Source organism: Neodiprion virginianus, chromosome 5, assembly GCF_021901495.1.
Source record: "Neodiprion virginianus isolate iyNeoVirg1 chromosome 5, iyNeoVirg1.1, whole genome shotgun sequence".
NCBI lineage: Eukaryota > Metazoa > Arthropoda > Insecta > Hymenoptera > Diprionidae > Neodiprion > Neodiprion virginianus.
Window position 1 is genome coordinate 10936041 of NC_060881.1, and position 22123 is coordinate 10958163.

Below are 22123 nucleotides of genomic sequence, written 5' to 3' on the forward strand. Positions count from 1 at the left end.
AACTGTGTTCCTCCTTTGTCCACTAGCTGCGCTGTCGTACTAGGGTATTGTAGATATATAGATATACAGTTGCAGATAACCCCGTAGAGCCTCGTGACCGTGACTTACATTCACATAATGAAACAATTTTTAAAAAATACAAATTTACGTACGAAACATCGCACCAAAAAAATTAACAGTACTATTAAAAAAAAAAAAAAAAAAAAAAAAAAAAACGGTAATGGGATTTCACCTGTGTCGACCACGTGCGAGACAAGCACACTTCCACTGCACTACTAGTCGATACTATACATATTTATGTATTAGTGTCTCAAATATCGTGTACCCCAGCTTAGGATTTAAATGACTTGCAAAAATGATATAGTCTCACGGGAATATCATCAAATGAAATCTGCAGGAAAGCTAAAACCCAGAATGGCATTTTTGTTATTAGAAGCGGATTGATCCGGGTCGAATGCAGTAAGATGATCTTCTATCGGTGGATGCTGGGTGTCAGTGAGTGCCAGGTTCTTATTTTCAGTTCCCCAGTCTTTTGGTATTTTCACCGGATACCAGATGTAATTTAAAAATGTAAGCCGCCGAATCAATTCCTGCCTCTCTCGCACCCGTTCTGGCTCCCTCCGCCGGGTTTATCAGATTCAATAGAGCTGCAGTACCTAATTCCGTATATTCCATTTATGCCGTGTGCACCCATCACCTCGTGTCAATTATTGATACGTCTGACTTATTGGTAATACTGAATTTGAAATACGAAATTAAACACGCGGAATTCGAAGAAAAGGCTAAAAGCAAGTAAGAAATGAAGCGGACCCTCCAAAGACGGATCACAATCTTTGTCTCAAAGTTCAGGAGAACAAGATTTATAAAAGCAGACAAAAAATACTAAACATAATTTACAGCAGAAAATAAAAATTTCGTACAGTAGACTCCTCAAAAGTTCCATTATGAAAGTTGACAAAAGAAAAAAAAAGAAACATGGGAATGTTCGAGCTGGATATATGTATAATTGTGGGTGTCAATCTTTGAGATTGTAAGTTTGCTAAAATAAATAATAAGCCAAATTTCTCTATCCAATGAAAGATATGAAAGAAAGAGGTTACACGTTTCACCAAGTTTTTATCCTGTGATTTTTGATGGCCGTTTGACTTGCCGATTTTTTTTTAATTCAATGTTTTCGTGAATCGTATGTGATTTTTGACCCAATCATCGGAGCGGGGTAAAAAAAAACCGCAGTCACTTCATCCTTCAATCCTCTCAAACTTTTTACAGTCGTGCAACAACTAATAATGATATCCTTTTTCTGTACGATGTCCCGAATATTAGCCGTATTCTTCCATTAGCTTCAAAATTATGTGAATTCCAGGTTGAAAATATCGCTTATTTGACTGGTCTGTGTATCGGCGAAACAGTTGAACCAACTACACTCACGTGCCTGGTACGTGTGTAATTGTAAACGTAGTTATACTGCGATATCGTGGCGTTGCAGGCATTCGATATCCTATATGTATACGTTATTCACCGTATTCCAGTGTACATGCATCGAGGGAGGAATAGCTTCAGTTTTACGTAGACTCCACATCGCATGTGTTAATTTGACTCGTACCGAACAATTAAATTCTCATTTATACGAACTGTAGTTCCGCACTGCAGGCACGTGTAGTTTCTATGAGAATCAAATTCCATGTCAATTAGGAACTTTTAGTGGGATGGCGCACTATACGCACATATATTCGCGTTCACATGGGTATGGTACGATTTAGCGGTTTCCCAGGAGTGGCAAATTTATTTTTACCTGTAAATTTTCACGTGCTATAATTTGACTAACCAACAATTTTTTTTTTGACCCACCGTTTCACATCATCTTAATTTCCTTCAATTTTCTCTTGTCATTATGAAAAGAAATCGAAAATAGCAGATTCGGACGAAGGAAGTTTGGTTACTTATACATTATAAATGGGTCAATTATTGCTCTGCCGTTTTTCTAATCCCAAAACTGCATTGTTTGTCCAATTTTGATGGTTCAGGATTAATTTTGTTCATGAATTGATTATCTACAAATTTCAATTCCGAATGTACTTTTCGATAACATTGATTTGTTTTTCGATAAAAGTAAGTGTATTTATTGCAACTTGTAATAACTTCGTACACATCGTTATTGTAAAAAAACTGAGCACTTGGTTTGAAGAGAAGCCATTTCAGATTATTTGTAGAGTATCTATTCATGAACCAAATCAGCACCGACTCGCCAAAATAGGGCGAAGGGTATGATTTTTTGAAATTATTAACAACTAGACTTTCTCCGTTAGAACTCGCAATTTCAAATTTATTTCAGTGATCGGAAAATATTTTTTTAACAAAAATCGAGTTGAACTGTAGTTTCACTTGAGGTTGCCAGATTTTAAAAATTTTTTCTGTATAATTTTTCGAATAAAGTACTGAAGTCCGTACATCCTAAAAACGCACAAGCTCGTTCGTTGCAAACGTAATTTTGAAAGTTACCAAAATTCATCGAATCTGATAATGTTTAAATTATTTCGATATTCAATAGATTGTTTCTTTTGACCAAACAAGTAATTTGCATTCTGATAGAAAACTAGGTATAAAAATTCATTAATACATAGATTGGACAATAACTTTTGGTGTCGGATCCCACTACAAAATTTTTATGAATGTAAAATGTACAACAAACGTGTAACTACATGAATATTGTATGCCTGGCATGAAATGTGGTTCAAATGAATCTACACAGGGCTGCACAATTTCAATTAAAGAAAACGGATTATGCGGGGTGATCCACCAATTTTTGGCCAGCCTTTACAGGCTAAAAATATTCATCTGGCTGCAATTGATTGGGTATGTTATAATGTAAACCAAGATATGAAAAACTTAGAACCCTTTAAGCCTCACTGTTTATGAGAAACAGTGTGAAAATCAATTTTATCACGTTTTCAGATCAAACATCCGTCTTAGAATTTTCAGCACCTCGTTTTTTCGCAATCTTCAATCCTGAATATGCAAAAGGGATAGAAATAACTTGGGTTTAATTTTTTGAGTGGAAAGATAGACACTGCGCAGTATTTCTTGAAATTTGCTGAGTGCGATGGAAATGGAATAATAATTGAATCGGTATAAATATTCCAGGGATATTGAATTTTCTGGATACATTCCATATCCCCAAAGTATTTATTATTCCGATTTTCAGCCCACTCTCAAAATGTCGATTCCTTAAGCATGTACAATATAAGACTTAGAACCTAACAAATGTATTTCTCGGCATTTTCTGAACATCTACCTGAAAACAGGTGTCAAATAATATTCTTTCAGTTGCAAAGAAAAGAAATTATAGGACTAGAGTTAAATTTGTGAACGTAATGAACTTGGTCAGCGTGCTTTGCGTAAATGACAAGGCGTCAGGACACAAAAACTGAAGGATTTTCACACTTCGCCATAGAGTATAACATATTTATTGAATTTGTAACCAGATTGGAATATTGACCCTAAAAAGCTGGTTGACCGTTGACGGATCGGCCCATGTTCAGCCATAGATAAGAAAAAAGACAAGATACGAAGCTCACATGGGCTGATAATAGAATCACCTCGTGTGGACGCTTATCAGTTTATCAGAATTTTCGACTTCTTACAAATGCCATGCAATCAGTTGTCGCGCTCGCGGGAGCAGCGCTGCATGTATACGCAGAGTGTCTCGCTTATTCTCTTACAATTAGTCAACACTTCAGGACTGATTATGTGAATGGAAGTGGAAATGGAAATATCAACGAAACGAAATTGCTGTTCACCGCGCCGTTCAAACTGCGAATCCACGAGCAAGAAAATGACGAAACTCGAAAGTACTGCAGGTATTGTTCTTTGGGCATGATAGTTATCGTCGTTAGACGGGTGTTTGTATACTGACAGTCAAAATATGAGCAATTTACAATTACAGCTTTAAGTTTTCAACTCGAGCGCATCGGGTTAGGTAAGTCAGAAAAGAGGCAATGTCTGCGTCGTATCAGTTATATCCTGATACCGAGAATATTTGTTTGAGTTGTGGTTCCTTATCTTTCTTGTAAATAAGATTTTTTCGTCATGTAATTTGTACGATAATTAGGAAGCTTATCAAAATTATTAAGATATACAACATTTTCAGTAAAATTTTCATTTCGCTGACATAGTTGAGAATTCTAAAAGAAATCCGTCAAGGGGATTTTTAGATTTTTTAGTTTTTGTGCAGAGAGGACCTTCACTGTTCCTGTGTAATTAATTAAAATTGCATTCCTGTGAATATTATGAAATACTTGGTAATAGCTCTGTGCCACTCTTCAACGTAGCCAGATACCGAGATTGTACCCTATTCATACTTTTTGTTGAAAACCTAGTTCTAGAAACGCTGATTGGTCACAGCCTTCAAACGAAATGTTTCACATTATTTTAAATGATTGAAAGTTGCAGTATTTTTTTTGGCCAAAAAAATTACATAAAAATGAAAGCAATTGTCAGTTCTTTGTGGGCTGCTGCCTAAAGATTTTTATACGCAACCCAGGATTGAAAAAAAAATTCAGACTTTTCAAAAAAGATTTTTTGTTTTTAAAAAGTAAAAAATGCAAAACATAGATTAGCTTGAAAAATTCTGAAAAAACTCAAATATCCGGTGTTACATTTAAAAATATTCGAGCAACCACTCGTAATAGACTGTCTCCGAATTTTTCCTCCGAAAGAGAATCTTAAAAAAATAATAATGGAAAGCTGGACCATTCTGACTAGAGGTAAAAATTTTTATTTCTGGCACAAGTTTTTTAAGAATTTTATCAGATTTTCAAACTGAAACCAATGACGTGTTGGTTTTTAAAAACTATAATTTTGGAGCCCACCCAACTATTAATCTATTTTTAAATTATACGCTGCGAACATAAAATGCAAAGTGAATAGGAGGATTTGGCATTTATAATACAGAGGTCTTGATAGTGGTATTAAATCATCTTTACTGTACTCCAGAAATCGTTATTTCAAATGTACCATGAATCTATTTTGTTTGCGTTGAAAACTCCTGTGAATACACGCTCGGTACACAAAAAAAATTGATCATTACCCAATAAACACCGAATGGTATAAATTAGGAATTTTATACGAAAACTCAGTGTAAAATTGTTATGGGTAGACATAATAAACGTTAGATTCGTTAAATAGATGAATAATTAATACGTTTAATATACAATTGATACCCTAAAAACATAAATAATACGTTTATTAACAGGTCAGAATGTTGAGTTACTATTAACAAATTTACGTATTTCGTATAAAAATACGTATAAGTGGCGGACATTCGACTAATCATTATACGTATTCCGTAAGATTTCGACGTATATCCACCATTCGGTGTTTATTGGGTACTTTCCGTTTGTCTAATACGTATAATCGAGCAAGCTTTTCAATATTCATAATTTACACGTGTGAAATCAATATCTATAGAAAAAGAGTTGCAAGATGATGCCGAATTAACAGACACGGCGGTGGATTGAGAAAGAAATTAATCATGACATTTATTCACGCGGTCGCGAAATAACTATTGGAGTTAGGTGTTAGACGGCGATGAATTCCTACAATTCTGACTAAAGGATGGTAGGTATTTTAAAAAGAATTCGATTCAGTCATACAAGTACTAGTCACACAATATATTAGAATTTTAATACGGTGTTCAGGGGTTATAATTGTGAATTGATGGTGAGTTGAAATGATTAAGAAACAATAGTTCGAGTAAAGAAATAGTCGAAATAGAAGAAATTTAACGAGAGTCCAAGTTTCTGGCAAATCAACTCCAGGAGTCTTAGATCCTTATAGAGACGACTAACTAACGCTAGATTTTCCGAATGTTTCAGTTGTGTGTGATAGTAGGAGTGGGAGCGAATTTGGCTTAATAGTAACAGACGGAAGTGGATAAAATGCATGCTTTTGGGATTTCTCATTGGTGGAAATATTACGAATTATAGGATTTGTGTAAAAGTGAAGAGATATGTCAGAGGGTAGGAAAAAATGAGATAAATTTTTGAAACTTAAACAATAGGCGACCCTTCGTGGTCACGCTTTCTAGGCTGATTACCGTCCATATCTGTTAAACAACCGAATGTTGTAAAACGGGAAAAACCTGCGTTGGTGACATTTTGTCCCTTGATTTACTCTTGAAAAAAGGTATTTATTGTTTGATTGGCAAATCTCGAATGAACATGTTGTCTTGTCAGGTGTGTGCTGGTTGCAACTGTCGGACAGCGCCATATGGACTGACCTGCTAGGGTCATATACCGGATTCGGCGTGTCCGTATTGAGAATTTTATCAAAAATTAATTCTAGAAAATAGCTGAATTATCGGATTATAGAATTTGAATGCATGTTGGCATCTTAATTGTGTGCTGATGCACAACAGCATTGTATTCAGTGTATATTTAAAATGAGAAAAAAAAAACCCGTCAGTTTAAAGTCGAATAGAAAAAGCGTAGTTGGGAATAAATGTTAGTACGCAGTTAAGTGGAATATATCCAACTATTTCAATTCGCTAATTAATTAATTTAAACAGACAGCGAGAGAATTCAGGAAGCTATGCTGTGTGTTAATATAAATAAATATCTTTGAATAAACTTTCGTGCATGTGTATGTATACTAATGTGTGCATGCAATGTATCTAATAATAATTGGGATAGTTCGGATTATTTTTCCCAACAAGTTTGTGCATAACAATCTGGAGGAAATACATATGTTTGCATAGCTGGCCATTGTTTCCACCTTGCGTCGTACCATTATATAATATTATATTATAGACACACCGTGCTGCATAACGATACAATTATTAAATGTCTTCGGGGCATGGAAGCAAAAACAGATTTTATTAGAATCCAGGAATACTTGCGTGTTTGAAAAGCGAAGAGAGCAGAATGGAAAGACCGGTGTCAAAATATGTTTACGTGCTAAATGAAAGCAAAACAACTAACCACAGTGAAATATTTCGTCCGCAAGGCATGAAAAATCCATCTAATACAGCATAAACACTTAGTCAACGAACACCGAGCAATGATTCAAGCTGATGATAATATTTTTCTTTACTCACATAATCGCGGTTATAGTTTAGGCCCCACCTGTCAACGACATGAACATCGCATGCCGCTGGGCAAACCTGTGTAATAAACGTGAAATAATTTGGTTGTATGATTTTGGTTGAAGTAATTTGATATCGTGACAGCCGTGCAGATAAAGCCCGCAGGTGAAGAAACAGGTAGGACGATACAAGGAAAAAATACGAGGGTCATTTATAGGTTCGGAGTTCATGGATGATGGTGATCACACAGACTGTAACCTGAAAAATAAATTGGCAACATGAAAGACTCGGTTAAGACCCTCGAGGTAAATTTGAGGGGCACGCTGACGAGGCAACTTTCTGTGAAAATGTCCTGCAACCATTGGCCGAGGCTTCCATTGTAACATAAAAGCAGATATAATCTGCGAACAAGGCAGGTTATTCACTCTGCACCGATCGTCAACCCCGAACAGCCAACTCTGTGACTTCGTAACTTTATACAGTAACTTCGTAAATTCTAAACACTTCGTTGGAATATTGCACGGAAGTTCGAGCGATTTCTGTTTGGTTCAGATAAATTTTCGAAAATTTCTATCCGATAGCTTCGGGTCACTCGGTTCCACTCAAAATGTAATTAGCGACATCACCACGCGTTTTAATTTACGCTTTGAAACCTTTTTGACAAAGAATAAAGGCTCGATATTACATTTTACACAATTTCAGTAGATTTCAATCAATTGCCTTATTGTCTTACCATTGGCTTCGTAACACTTTAAATACCGTCTAATGAAGATACTAACGTGAATTAACCTGAGTTTTACTGCAGATCTCCATCTCAAAACTATGTGTTAGAAATGAACGTTGTGTCTCATGGTTTTAAGTGGTTCTGCACGTTTTCACATCACTAAATGAGTTTGACTGGGTTGTTTCATCGGACCTTACATGACTTTCGGTAACTTGGCATGATATCACATGACTCCAACTGACCTTACCCAACATTCAACAATACACATTTTATACGATTCGTGATCTCACGTTGCTTTGCGTGTATAGAATTCAAGTAAGCCGTGCATATCCAAAATGCTCACTTGACGTCGTTAACAGCACGTGTGTATGCGTGTCTGCGTCTGCTTCTTCCGTCCATATAGTGAGAGCAGAACGGTAAAGGGAAGTCCAGTATTTGTGTGACAGCTTCGCATTCACCGCCCAAACGTACAGCAAACCAAATTACCAAGTGGCAGAATCAACTTCCCCTCATGTGTACATGTGGGTACTTTCGTACACGCGATTGCGACGAATCACTTTGTACGCATGCAAACTCTCTGTACTGAGATGTCAACGGCACAGATCGTGCTACTCAAAGCTCAACAGTACGCGAACCGCTGTATTGTTTCATACAACGTGATATCGATTACTGGCAAAAAAAGTATAAAAAAATACTGGTATCAGTACAGTGAACAAAGGCAAAGGTACTACTACAGATTGAAATCGCAGGTACGGTTGAGGGGTGAATGTTTCTTCCCGCTTCTTTCATCGAACCCTCGATTGTCCGTGGAGAGTAGATTTTTAGAGAGAATAAGATAAAAGTGGAACGTCGATCAAGCGAAAAGTTTAATTGGACCAAAGATAGGTATACAGTTATCAGCTATGTCCCGTGTGCGCAGTTTTGAAATGATTCATCTACCTTATAATGTTGGATTCGTTTGTCGAAACGAACTTGTTCTTAAAAAGATATTAAACTTTGTATCCTGTACTTCATTTATCTAGAATTTTACAATTAGTTACTTTTACACGAAACTGCAAACATTAGATACGGTTTCAATTTTGGAGATTAAAGAATGCTACACTACTTTTATCAGTTGGTTCTACGATGTCGCCGAGCTCCTTTCACTCCAACGATAGACAAAATCAGATGCTATAGTAAGCTCTGCTTAAGGTATCAAATCAAGATCAGTCTTAATTTCAACCTCGATTTTATTGCCAGAAATTTTACCACGATTTTTCCAAACGCAGAAGTAAGTACCAAATTACTTACACCGTGAAGCTCAAGAATTTTAACATTCAAATGCATATACGCCATACAGTGATTCCGCGGACCCGGATGTTTTCAGTTTTCTAAGACTGCCGTAGTCTATTTTTGTCCCATAACAGCGTACATTAACAACAGTTCTAAACACTGTTTACTCGTCTCAGAAAACGATCAGTCGCTGCATGCCGAGTCTGATATACAGAAAAAGAAAAACCGAATCGTAGATGACAAATACGTAACGTAGACGAGTGTTTCCTTTGTTTCCACTTTGTGGTCTTTCCGTTCTCCTTCCCGGACATTGTCTTTTTCCCAACCCCCAGTCACCCCCAAATAACAACGGAAATAACAAGAAAGGAAAAATTCTCCATTGTGTCCTCCAAGATCAGGCGGTCCTGCCGTCTACCCCGAAAACACCCAGGCGTCTTGAAACAGTATATAAAGAAGGAAGATACAATATGAACCGTTGCCCAAAGATATAACCCTCATGTTATTCAAATTTGTAGATAAATCATTCCTGCAGTGGTAACGGCAAGCGTTTATCCTCGTTGGGTGGAAGCACCGTTACAATCGCAAAAGTGTGCGGGCACGATATTTCCATTCGTGTTTGATGCCTGCGCCCTTTTACGTTTCTCTATACGCAATTACCTCCACATGTGTCTGCGCAGGTATTCGCCTAACAGACAGCTCGGCATGCCCACTTACGTACCTGGTCCGTAGCGCGGAAACCCTTTTATGCTCTATATGCGAGCTGGAATTGATCTGCGAGGCGAGGCGTAGCACCGCACCTCCTTTTTTTTATGCTGATTATTCAATAACAATAAAGTCTCGACCGAGTTCCTCTCGACTATACTGGCGTTGGCGGAAAAAGCGAATGCCGTCTCGTTTTTTATTGAGAGAGAACGATCGTTCCGAGCCGTATATGCTGACTCCATTTCGGATCTCGCGGTAACGTTGTCACATACACTTACGCAGATCGAGATCTCCAATCCAGAAGCTGATAAATATTCGGTGTGATGTAACATTGCTCAAATCCTATTACAGTTGATTAATATGTGTGACCTTTAATTTATATTTAAACCTAGGAGGTTTCAGTAAACTTCAAACCTTATTTTAATGGGCTATCGAAGATTTCCTGACGTTCATAAATTATTCAATATTGTCACATTTACTTCATAGAATCAATTGCTATTGTCAGTATTGGAAAAAGTCTGGTAAAATTTAATATCGTCAACGTATAATAATATACCACTCTTTAATGTACAGACTGAATTTAAAATTTCAAAAATTAGAATAATTAGAAACAAATGGAAGAAATATTTGACGGTATAGCCGTATTTTTCAAGAAAAGTAAACAATGACTTCCACATACGTTTGAAATGGAAAAAGATGTATCTCGAATTGCGAGTACATTCGGGCAACCAAATATTTACAAAAAGAAAGCAATGTGTGATACCATGAAATTCGCCATGTGAAGAACAATACAAATAGCGAAATATGCAGCCGTATAATAATTCCCAGATTCATAAACCTCACAGTATAGGAAAGTGAGGGACTAATGATTCGGTGGCGCCTTGTTTCTCTAACTTATTGTTAGACTATTTCGCACCTTTTTCGATTCATTACACTTACCAAAATATTATTCCCGTTTTCATATCCCCATATTTCCGTACATCTAGCATGCGCTTGAGTTTTGACGTACGGATAGTATTCATTGGATAGCACGATAATCTGCACGCCGCAAAGTACTGACAAGATATCCTTTCAAAATACGAGAGTAAAGAAATGACTTTCCACACAGACATTCTCGAGTCGCAGCATGTTATAAAGACAGGCGTGCCAGTAGCTGGAGTTGACAAGAAACGCGAGCTCAACTACACCTCATTAAATCACGTGCAATTGGAAAGAACATCTCCGTCAGTCATTAACGCTGCCAGAAAAAACGCGTTCTTCACTTTTCAAGAGTGTGCGGACCTTTATATTTAGCCTTCAGCCTCCGCCATCCAGTACACCTACATCCATATAATATTCCGCGTTGCCTTTTCCATTTACGTGTTACCCGCACCGCTCACCTCGCCTCTGACTCTTGCCGCCACACCTCGTCGACTTACAAAGTTTCCATTCATCGGGGTACCAGGGACTGCTCGGGCATAAGAAGATGTTCTATGGCTTCGCCAGTTCAACGGAACGTTCAACGAAGCCGCAGTCGGCTAGCTCAACTTTCGGCGCATCTCGGCATCGGTGCAAAACTGCGTTGAAAAGCCAGGTGCTCACACTGCAGGTCAATGCTCGTGCTAGAAAGGTATGCATGGCAAAATCTGGCTGGCTGTACTCGAGCAGTGCATAAGCTCTTATGCGAACATGAAACGTTATGCACAGCTCGACCGAGATTACCGTTTTTTTAGTATTCCCCGGAAACGTGCTGCGCCCACAGGCAAAGTTGCTGCATCAAAGCTCGACTCTGACAATCGGCTTAAATATTAACCGTCCGTTTCCATAATGCTGTAAATATGTAATGCTTGCAAAGAAGCGAATGGGTTTTTCATAGCGATCGTGCAGGCATCGTCTTATTTGCAAGGAGCCACATCACTCTATAGATAGTTACCTAGATCCCCTCACTTGAACAACCAATGCTCTTAAATCAAGATGCACTGTCAAAGAAAGTATCAGGTCCACAAATCGGACTCTATATACTTTATGCCAAGGAAATAACTGCAGAAATTTTAAACAGAATCCATATCCCAGAGGTTTTATGTTCTCCTTGTGAGTGAGGTTTTAATCTCACGCTGATTTTCGAGATTTGCAGTCTTAGAAAAATATAGTTGAATACCTACCAATATTGTAAATGTGAAAATGTATTTGTTGGTTTATCCGTATTTCATACAGCAACGAAGCAACGGATCGACGTGTCCTTTTGTATAGATAGAGTTTATGCGCCAGAGAGTGACATAGGCTATATAAGTTACGCAAGATGGGTTATATTAGTTGAAAAAGTCATAAAAATATGATAAATATGTCGCCTTACGACATGGAATGTACACTATGCGTTTGGAAATTCTGACCGTCACCGCGAGATGGCGGGTGTAGCCTCGCCTACATTACCATCCTAGCAAAACAAACAGGTGCTGCCGCCTCGCCTACTTTACCATCTCATCCGTCCAAGCCTAAGTCAGCCATATAGCTTTGTCAGCGAAGCAGTGCCAAAATTTCATGCACCATGCTTTTCGGAATAAACTTCTTATATCTTAATATATATAAATCTCGTGTCACGATGTTTGTCCTCAATGGACTCCTAAACCACTTAACCGATTATAATAAAATACGCACACCATGTGCAGTTCGATCCAACTTGAGAGATAGGATAGTTTAAATCTCAAATTATAGTCGCAATTATAATATATTGCTAATTATTTGTCTGTTATTATTTGACAGTCACAATTATCTGTTAACTCCGAATGATTCTAACAGATGTCGATACCTTTCGACTGGGTTGAGTAAGTAATCAATAGATGGCGCTGCTATGGTAAATCTACGAACGTGTCATATAAGCTACATTTTAACAGCATAACTAGCAACCCATCCGGGCTTCGCACGGGCATATAATAATATAATAAAAGAAAATACACAATGTTTACAGTGAGTTTCTAGAAAAATAACATTTATATTATTACTTAATATTATTATATGCCCGTGCGAAGCCGGGATGGGCTGCTAGTATATATATATATGTTTCTTCTTCGTATCTCGCATAGTAAGGCACGGTGCCCCTATCGTATATAGTAGCTTCCTAATATGATGCTTTGTATGGTGCCTCAATTTCTACTGACAAAAACTCCGTTATTTTTCCTTATATTAGAACCACGGTAGCGAAGCCGCGGGTGAAAGCTAGTTTACCATATTTTAATAATATAATAGAGTGACTAGAGGTGACTACCATATTATGTTGTTTAAAATAACTGTGGTATTATGGTACGGATTGCCATAATATTATTATTGAAATCTACTATATGCGTATAGTAGAAGTAACTATGTACACAAACCGAGGTGGATTCTGCCCGATTTAAGGCCACCCGTACTTGGAGTAAACGAAAATTTGTCGATTAATACACATGTAATTGTGTTAATATGACCAGAATAAAAAATAGTTCTGTATTCAATTATGATATGTAGTTGTACGTCATAAGCGATATACCGCACATACACTTGAGTTAACGATGACTTATTCTCAACAACCAATCGATGGAAAACGCATTTATCAATTATATGAAAATCATTGCATTCGAAGAGACTTGCACCGAGGTCATACCCGACCGAAACGTCTTAATAAATGTGTAAATTTATTTTGACAGATGACCGACAGACCTAAAATTTTTCACTACTTCATAATTGTTCACAACAGTCAAGAAAATTTATTCAAACGTAAAAATCTGGTTAGTGGAATTACACATAGTATAGTTTCACATACCATGATGATGATACAGTGAATTCGAGGAGAATAGTTCGTCTTGCTATGTAAAGATAGTTTCGTGTCCAACAATATTAATGGTAATATTGATTTTTTTTTTAGCCAAGGTAATTGTAAAATATCGTTGCGTTAACAATATGGTGATTCAAACAACTATAAATAAGAATGATTGAGATAAGAGTATGAAATGTAAGTTTTCAACGATGCAGGAACTAACCATATACTATATTCTTTTCTGAGAGTGTGGAACTACACTCAGATCTTCTGCGTGCTGCAAGAAGATCAGTTCTAATAATAAGCCGTTTGGGAATAGCGTTTTTACAGAATATGTTCTGTCAACTTATTATTCTTCATGTTATACTGCAGGCAAGTGCAGAAGGAAATACAGTATTTTGGGGTAGTACGACACATCCCAATTCCGAAAGGTCACAGTGTCTGTTCTTATACAGAAAAATCATTCTTTAAGTACCCTACAGTGATAAGAAAATCAGATTTGGTTCAGAAGCTGATTCCACAAAATTCCCCAGAATATTTGTTGCATAAACATCATTTTGACGCAACTGTAATTATTCCATATAATTCATTGCGTAGATGTCAAGTCATGTGACGCTGCAAGATTGCTTGAAGGAGTCCATCAATACATGCGGGACAACACGGAACACTTTCATACACATGGCATGATGAGCTTTTTTCGCTCGAACGGTTTCTCTTTTCTTGTTTCGTCTGTTGACCAAATTGGATCTATTCGGAATAAAGTCCTTTTCCATTAGTGGGTTCCATTTGACGTCTCGTCGATTGGAGATAGAAGGCGAGCAATGCGCCGTTCAGAGGTTTTTTGCATCTCTGTATGCATGTTGAAATCCATTTTTGGTGAGCATACGCTCAATCCGGTATTAATGGATCTTATATACGGCCACAGGTATGGGCTGAACGTGATCTTATTTGAACACAAGACGGTCCGTGTAACGTCTGCAGGGTTAGGCACACAACTGTTGATCCGTAAACTGTGGCGCGTCCGGCACCCGGAAGTAGGAAGTAGGTATTATGTGCCTAAGCTATACTGCTTCATGTTGGTATGCTTGTAACATCGCCTGTAACATTCGAATTTGTATTCTTGAAGCATCAACGAATTTACAATTAGACGCGTTTCACCTTGTACGTTGATTCTAGTGAATTTGATTTGTAAGAGTTGGTAGCCGGGGAAAACGATCATAGCGCCACTCCAACCTATGTATGTCAGTGAAAAAATAAACATGGCGCCGGTGAACGTATAAAAATCACGCTGTCCGCTCTCGAGCAATGTATAAATCGAAACAGTGTCAGAATTCTTTAGTTTCATATCTCAAAGTTGAACATTGTGGGTATACATTACTCTTCTATATCAGGGCAACGTTCTTTTTTCTTTTACTGAAACAAGTTGTAAATCGTCAGTTTTCACCGAACTGAAAATCATGCAGAAGTACAGAATATTTAGCTCGTGTCTGAGAGGTACCTCATTCTATCTGACGTTTTCCCATTTCAATAATGTGTAAAAAAAAAACATATTTATCCCAGTTTCTTGACAAAATTTTTGAAAACAATTAAATAGTATAGTTTGATAGTGGGACTAACTTGATTTTGATACAAAAGATAATGCATTTTTTCCGCAGACCGTTGAAGTCATTCTCTACCCGCCTTTGAGAAAAATATGCATAAGATATTGATTTTACTCAAAAAATGATTTATGATTGCTGCAACATGAAAATTATCGTACTTCAAGATAATTTAATGATAATACCCTTTAGTATTTTGGAAAATTATGCGACGAAACTAATTAAAGCACGTTCATTTACACATGTAATTTCAACGGAGAAAAATCACTTTGAGAATCCTTTCTGACTTGACTTAAAAATTCTTTGATTCGAAAAGATTTTTCATGCGGCAACAACTAATATGTAGATCTACCTTGAGCAAAAAAAAAAAGAATACTGTTCCAATTTGAGACAGCCTTGCGTACATTTTTCCCAACTCGTGTTATTCCAAGCTTCGTAAAAAACTTGAAGCTGATCGTAATGTAGTTATGCGAAAAGTTAGAGCATGATGAATCGAATAGGTACTGCACCAGTGGAGGTGACGAAACTTTTTGATGTATGTTCGTTCACCTCCGCCTCTCAAGATTGGTTTTTTCCGATTCGAAGAGAAAGACTACTTTCTCGATATTCGGTCAGGGATTTGGGTGGTACATTTTTTTATATGCTAAGAGAGCAACCCTACTGCGAGGTCGTTTATCTGCATGTTAGGATATTCATGTTGTTTTTTATATTCCCAATAATTTAACGGCTTATTTCAGAAACCGACATAAGTCAGTTTCAGGTCAACTCAAGAAGAGTAAAAAAAGCAGGTCAACAGGGTGTAAACTACGCCCTGTTCGCATTTCATAACAGAATATTGACGGTAAAATGTAACATGATTGTGTCTTGTCTTTAGAAAACATCATAATATTGATTGATGCCTCGCTAAAATAAAATGCGAAACTACTTTTTGTTCATTTCCGTAACCATAGGAACGATTTGCATCAAGAATGAATGAAAGAATCGATTTAAAAAAGTGCCGAAAACAAAATATTACCAAACTAAGATTAATCAACTAATGGTCAAAGCCAGTTTAATTGAATTTGAACAATATCCCTTCAGCGCAACAAAAATATTCAACGATCTCAAATCCCAAATGAAAATAATTGAATTATTGATTAAGTATTTGAATGTTTTGTTTCGTGTACTTTGATAATTATTTGTCGATTTCGTCGTTTACACCACATAAAAACCATGCTGCTCGTAGGCAGATGGATTACAGTTATATAACGTGAGACATTCTTTTTGTAGATCGATCTTGACATGACATTTACAATTGAAACTAAGTGTTTGAAATTTTTTTGTAGATCACAGAGCATTTCTTAAATATGTCCAACTTAATAAGGTTTAGTTAAATTTTTGAAACCATTATTTAGTCAAGGTTTTCTTTGCCATATTTGTAGCTAACTCGCCCAATACACACTTTTGAGTATTTGGATAGATTGAAAACGCTTCCACTACGAATACATTTTCATGTTTGTTATGTGCCTTCCGATACAACAAAGGGTTCATGTCACGGCATTAACATGCGCCACATGCTTGTTTGGACACATTATATGCCCATTAGAAGTAGATACCAGAGTAAATACCAGTATGGGAATATATTCATAATGAGGCAGGGCATTATTATACTTCCACGATGTGAATAATACGCTATAACAGCAGTGCTAATATAGCGTTATGCACCCGTTGCCTGTTGATATAAGGCTATAATAGCACTTTAGCGTTATCACGGCAGCATAACGATATATCGTCGCAGGTTATTACAAATGTGTTCGTGTGGTACCGAACAATCCCCGTAGGTAGGTACATGCTATGTATATAACGACACTAATGCTGCGTCCTCGAAGCTAAGGTGGATTGATATACTCCAAAAACATTGCATCCCACAAGAGCCGTTTACATGTTTGCAAATGCTCGGCAGTGTCCATGTAATCGTGTTGGCTTGAAAATTTTAAAGGGGTGCAGTTTTCGGATCGTCATCTCGCTCTCTCTCTTTCTCTCTCTTTTTATCGTTCAATTATTACACGCGCACAGCCGCCCATGTAACACATTATAAACGTGACCTCAAGTATTTCTTAGGCTTGGTTACGTTTCAGCTACTTAATTCAGGTACTGCTTCTGTCTTTATCAATTCTTAGAGAGGCCTGATGAGATATATTATATGGGCAATCGGAAAGATTACGAATTGCGAATAGCTCGTCCACACCATGTTTGAGAAAGAGCTTACTCTTACTAGCTATTGCTGACGAGACATAATTCTATGCGTAGCTCACCATCGTCTAATAAACAGTGGATAACCTGCGCGCTTACGTACGATAGCGAGTAAGAGTTTGAATGGGCTGAAGTCGTCAGAAAGCTTCATGAAAAACTGAGTTGTTATTGTAAGGCCGCGGATGTTGTCGCATTTATAGCCAAGACTAGGCAATCGATAATTACGATAGCGCGCGAGCCTACGTAAGCCAAGATAAGCGTGAGGGTTAGACTACCAAGCGTTTAACGTTCCACCAAACCATCGCGAAACGAACGCCTCTGATCCGACCACCGTGGAGCAGACACTCACGATTGACAAAATTGACACTCGGCGGAAAACCGGACGGTCGACCAAGCGGAGTCGAGTGGCCAGGACAAGCCTTTGTTCAGCAGAAGAGATCGGTTGTATAAAGGCAAATGAGCGATTGCACAGCGAGTAGACAGGGACGTAAGTGCGGATGGGTGAACGCGACGTAATTAGCGGAAATAGACTGGTTGGAGTTCAGTGTTCGCCAATAAGAAGCCGAAGCTAAGCGAACGTGATTACGACAACAGACCGCACATGTACAAGAAGCTCTGGGTTTGTGAATGTACTTGCATCTCGTACTTGAGGGCACCATTTCATCTGTGCCGGGTGACACGAAACCTTGTGGCTGGCCCATTGTCAGCCTTTCTCGCGCATACGATGGCCCAGAAGCGATTAATAGTGGACGAATGGCGTGACATAGAACAGCCTTTTGCACAGTAGCCCAGTCATTATGTCCAAATAATCGACCTGAAATAACATTAATTCCGCCGTTGCATTTTTCTTGTTTCAGTGGTTGTGGGGCAGGCGAGTCGCTGGTGGTGTAAATTCAAAACGGCAATCAAATCCTGCTGTTGCTTATATCCGCCACTTTCAATTTTAACAAAAAATCGTAAAGACCAAACTTGTAGGAAATTCAATTTTCTGGAACTTCGGTCTTTACATTTTTTTTCTTAGATGATAGTCTTCAAATTAAACATGAAAAAAGCGGCAACCTTAAACTGTTGCATTCTCTTATTTATTTTTGACTTTAGGGCATAAATTAACAGAAACAGCTTCTAGGGAATTATATTTGTACAATTTTGGTCTTTAACTTTTTATCCCCTACAGTCAATATTTAAGCTCGTACGCTAATGGCGAAGAAAAAAAGAAGCGTACAAATATTTTTTCGCGTACCACTAGAGAACTGAATGCCTCTGTGAAATGAAATTCAAATTATTTGTCTTTAAAAAATCCTTTTTCACACCACTACAGGGGTAGGGTTTTAGGCACGTCTTTTTTTTTTTTTTTTTGACGCGGTATCCCTGTAGGCCTAATCAACGTATCATTACTTGCAAGTTTATCTCGTTTTCTGACGTTCTGGGAAATCCACTTTTTTCTTGCAACTGTGAAGGATCCGAGTGATGTATTTTCAATCTTTTTATTCTCTTTCTTATTATCCTTCACACTCATTTTATATTTGTGTATTCCAAATACTTGGCATATTGAATAAATCTCAGATTGTTTACTATGAATCATATTCTCCTAATAAAATCACAAATATCCTTTCGATACGGTTGACTACTACGTTATTTCATTGCGAGGTAAATACTATTGCCAGGTGCAGTTTCCGCAATACCTCGATTCATACCCAAGCATTTAGCCGCGTCAATACAAAGTTGCTGCATTGAGAAAAATTTCATTTGTTATAGTAACTAGAAAAATTCAGAAAAACAGGTATCGGCAAAAAAACTGTTTGAATATTGTTGGAATTACGAAAAACGAGGTACACGTAACCATTTTGAGCTATCGTAGATCCTTTTTTGGTGATTGCAACGCAAAATTAGTTTGTTCAGTTTACTGAACTTTTTTAGTTAAATAAGGTTTTAATATCAATTTATTGTTGCACAAGCATTAAATTCTCGCAACAGTTACAAGAAAATAGTAACGGATACTAGATTTTCTGGTACCAGCTACAAAACTAATTTTCATTTTGTATCTAGAACGATATTTTTTGATTGTGGTCAAAAATGAAAATAGTTAAGGACTGAGCGGTAATCGGAACTAAAAATTTCTCTCAGTGTGATGATCTCGAGATATTTCTTTGCAAATCATATACAACAATATTCACTGCCGACTATCGGCTTTCATATTATGTTAATGCAATACAAAAAATACCGATCGCTAGATCCAGTGAGTATTGAAAACGAGATCTCACTTCGGCACAAGTCTTTGGCAATGTGACTTTGGCATTGATCCGTGAAGACTGGTAAACGGAGCACACATCGCAAAACGACCAGTGCAATTGTGACCGACAACCGGTATATCAATTATTTCACTGCAATTTAATTAATATTAACGAAAGCTGACTCTGAATAATTTCAGAGTAAAAAATTCTTCCGACACACAGACAAACCTTAATGAGTCTAAACCGTTCTACTGTGAAATTTCCTTATTCCGGGAGACGGATAAAACTTATTATTAGTGCAAGGGATGCTCGAACAGTCTCTACCAGCGAATATCTGGAGAGAGATATCAATCGAAATCCGCGACACGGCAATTAAAATTATCTGGGATTTAAGAGGTCCGAGAAATAAAAGTACCACGTGAAAAAACTATAATGTTATGTGGCCAGCGATCGGGTCGTTACAACATCTCTCATCGGTCTGCATACCGAAGCCATGCAATATTCTACTCTTATCAGGTACTCTGACGGGTGTGCTCCTATTACTGTCAACAGCCGTTTACCTTGTTTATGGGCTGCACTTCATCTTTGACGAGGGGACTTGTCCCAAGGCTAACAAATCGATCTATCTATCTCTTAATACTCAACTTTAAGGAAAACTCGAGAAATATACATTTCATCCCTTATGAATGACTTTTATATTGGAGAAAATTACTTGTAAAATGATGAACGAATAAACTTTTTGGGAAATTGAAAGAATGCTTAAATTTCAAAGCCACATGCATAATTCTCAAGCAAGGTTCTTGAAAGCCAATCAGTTAGCGCTTTCGGGCTCGCACGCGAAACAAAAGACGGAAAAGTAATGCGTAAATCAAATTTACACCAGGGCTTTATTGAGAGGCATTTCTCGACAAATTCAGTCCCTGGAAATCTGAACTAAGACTCTAAAAGACGACGGAATCGATACATCATTTCCAGATTTAAATAAAATACGGGAAACGATCGCGCCTATTTTTACTCCCCATTTCACGCTTAACTTTGCGTTGACGAAGCGGGAGATAAACTGTAAAAAGTAAGATTCATAGAAAAGTGAAGTCGGGGATTTGAAATTTTTTCTTCAAAATTCGTCGTTTTTGCTTTTTCTTTCAACACATTATCAAAATTTCTGTTACAAAGTTCTCGAATAAAAGAAGCGTTTCACTTCAGCAGCGTGCAACTTTTACGATAAATTTATTCGAAACATTTAATTCTGCTCTTTATGTCAAACTAATTTCAATACGAATTATTGAACTTCTGAGTGCAGAGTTCCGTTATGCTTTACCGTACGATTTTTTGTAACAAAGTTACACAGAGTGGAGGAAAGCTTATAGCCTTTTCTTCTATCGTCTTTTAAATCAGAAACTAACAACGAGTCTGAAACGACTAGGCGACTGTAGCAAATTTTTCACTGGGGTGCTCAAAACTTGGAGAATTCAATCTTTATAGACCATGTAAAATAAAATCCTACCGGCTAGGAGCTTCAAGAGGGAAAAAAGATGAAACATCGTTTACTTTCGAGCCCTCGAATATTTGCACTTGATCCGTATTATATTTCCGCCCTTCTCCTAACAAGTATTAGGCTTAACTACAGTCGGATAAGAAGTATTGAATCGAGAAGAAATGTAACGTTGTGATGGTTGGAAGATGGATATCTCTCCTACCAAGTCTTGTTGGTTCGCTGAGTTTTGAAAATTCCACCCGTAGTTAACTTCTATTCGTAAATTGTAAATTTAAGCAATCGAGAATATCTTGAAGAGACTTAACGAGGAATAACTCCAAGTGACTCAATTCCAGGAAACCCTCGCAAAATCATTTTTTGCTACGGTTTAATATTTCGAAAGTTTTTGTAGAGTTTTGTTGAAGTTAAACAACATTTTCGGGAATCACACAAAGAAGATGAGATCGGTTGATTCAACAAACTTTATTTACCAAATTTGCAATCTAAGACTTCAATTCTTCTCTAATACGCTTTTTGGATTCATACACAATATTTTTACAAGTATATAGAATATTTGAAGAACAGAAGTAATTTTTCTTCCGCTGTAACAGTAAACTGTTGTGTATGGAGTATGCATTGGATTGTAATTTTTCGTAAGCTTGGAAGATCTCTTTATGAATACTGCAAATGTAGAAAATACTGGCACTATAAACAAAAGCTTAAATGTCAATACTTCATTTTAATTCACATTAAAATGATTGAAAATCTGGTAGATCCCTTGGCTATCACCCCACTATAACTTATTTCAAATTCAATATTACCATTTACGGATCCTAATCCATATCGGTGTAATGTTGTAAATTTTGATATTCAATGCTGTCAAAATGTTAAAATAAGCTTTTCCGTAACTTTTTGAAAAATAGTCCCCGGATAGATGAGCTGTCGTAGAGTGGAATAAAACAAATTCAGTAGATTGTTACGCATTAATATTCAAGCTGTTTGGTATAACAGTATTTTCTATTCTAGTATTTTATAAAAGATTT

At 37.2% G+C, this 22123-nt stretch overlaps 1 protein-coding gene across 4 annotated transcripts in view; it reads left to right on the forward strand.

Annotated features, from left to right (window-relative positions):
• The window catches only part of LOC124304950 (protein rhomboid-like), a 114191-nt gene that overhangs the window by 52790 nt on the left and 39278 nt on the right, over positions 1 to 22123 (forward strand). The window contains exon 2 of one of the 4 annotated variants that reach the window (XM_046763768.1): positions 434 to 495. The exons of 1 other annotated variant lie outside the window; for it this stretch is intronic. In XM_046763768.1, the coding sequence (XP_046619724.1) occupies positions 465 to 495 (31 nt within the window). In that variant the 5' untranslated portion in view covers positions 434 to 464. Of the gene's footprint in view, positions 1 to 433; positions 496 to 3689; positions 3858 to 14831; positions 14909 to 22123 lie in introns of those variants that run through there. 2 more of the 4 variants (XM_046763766.1, XM_046763767.1) reach the window with 2 other exon arrangements.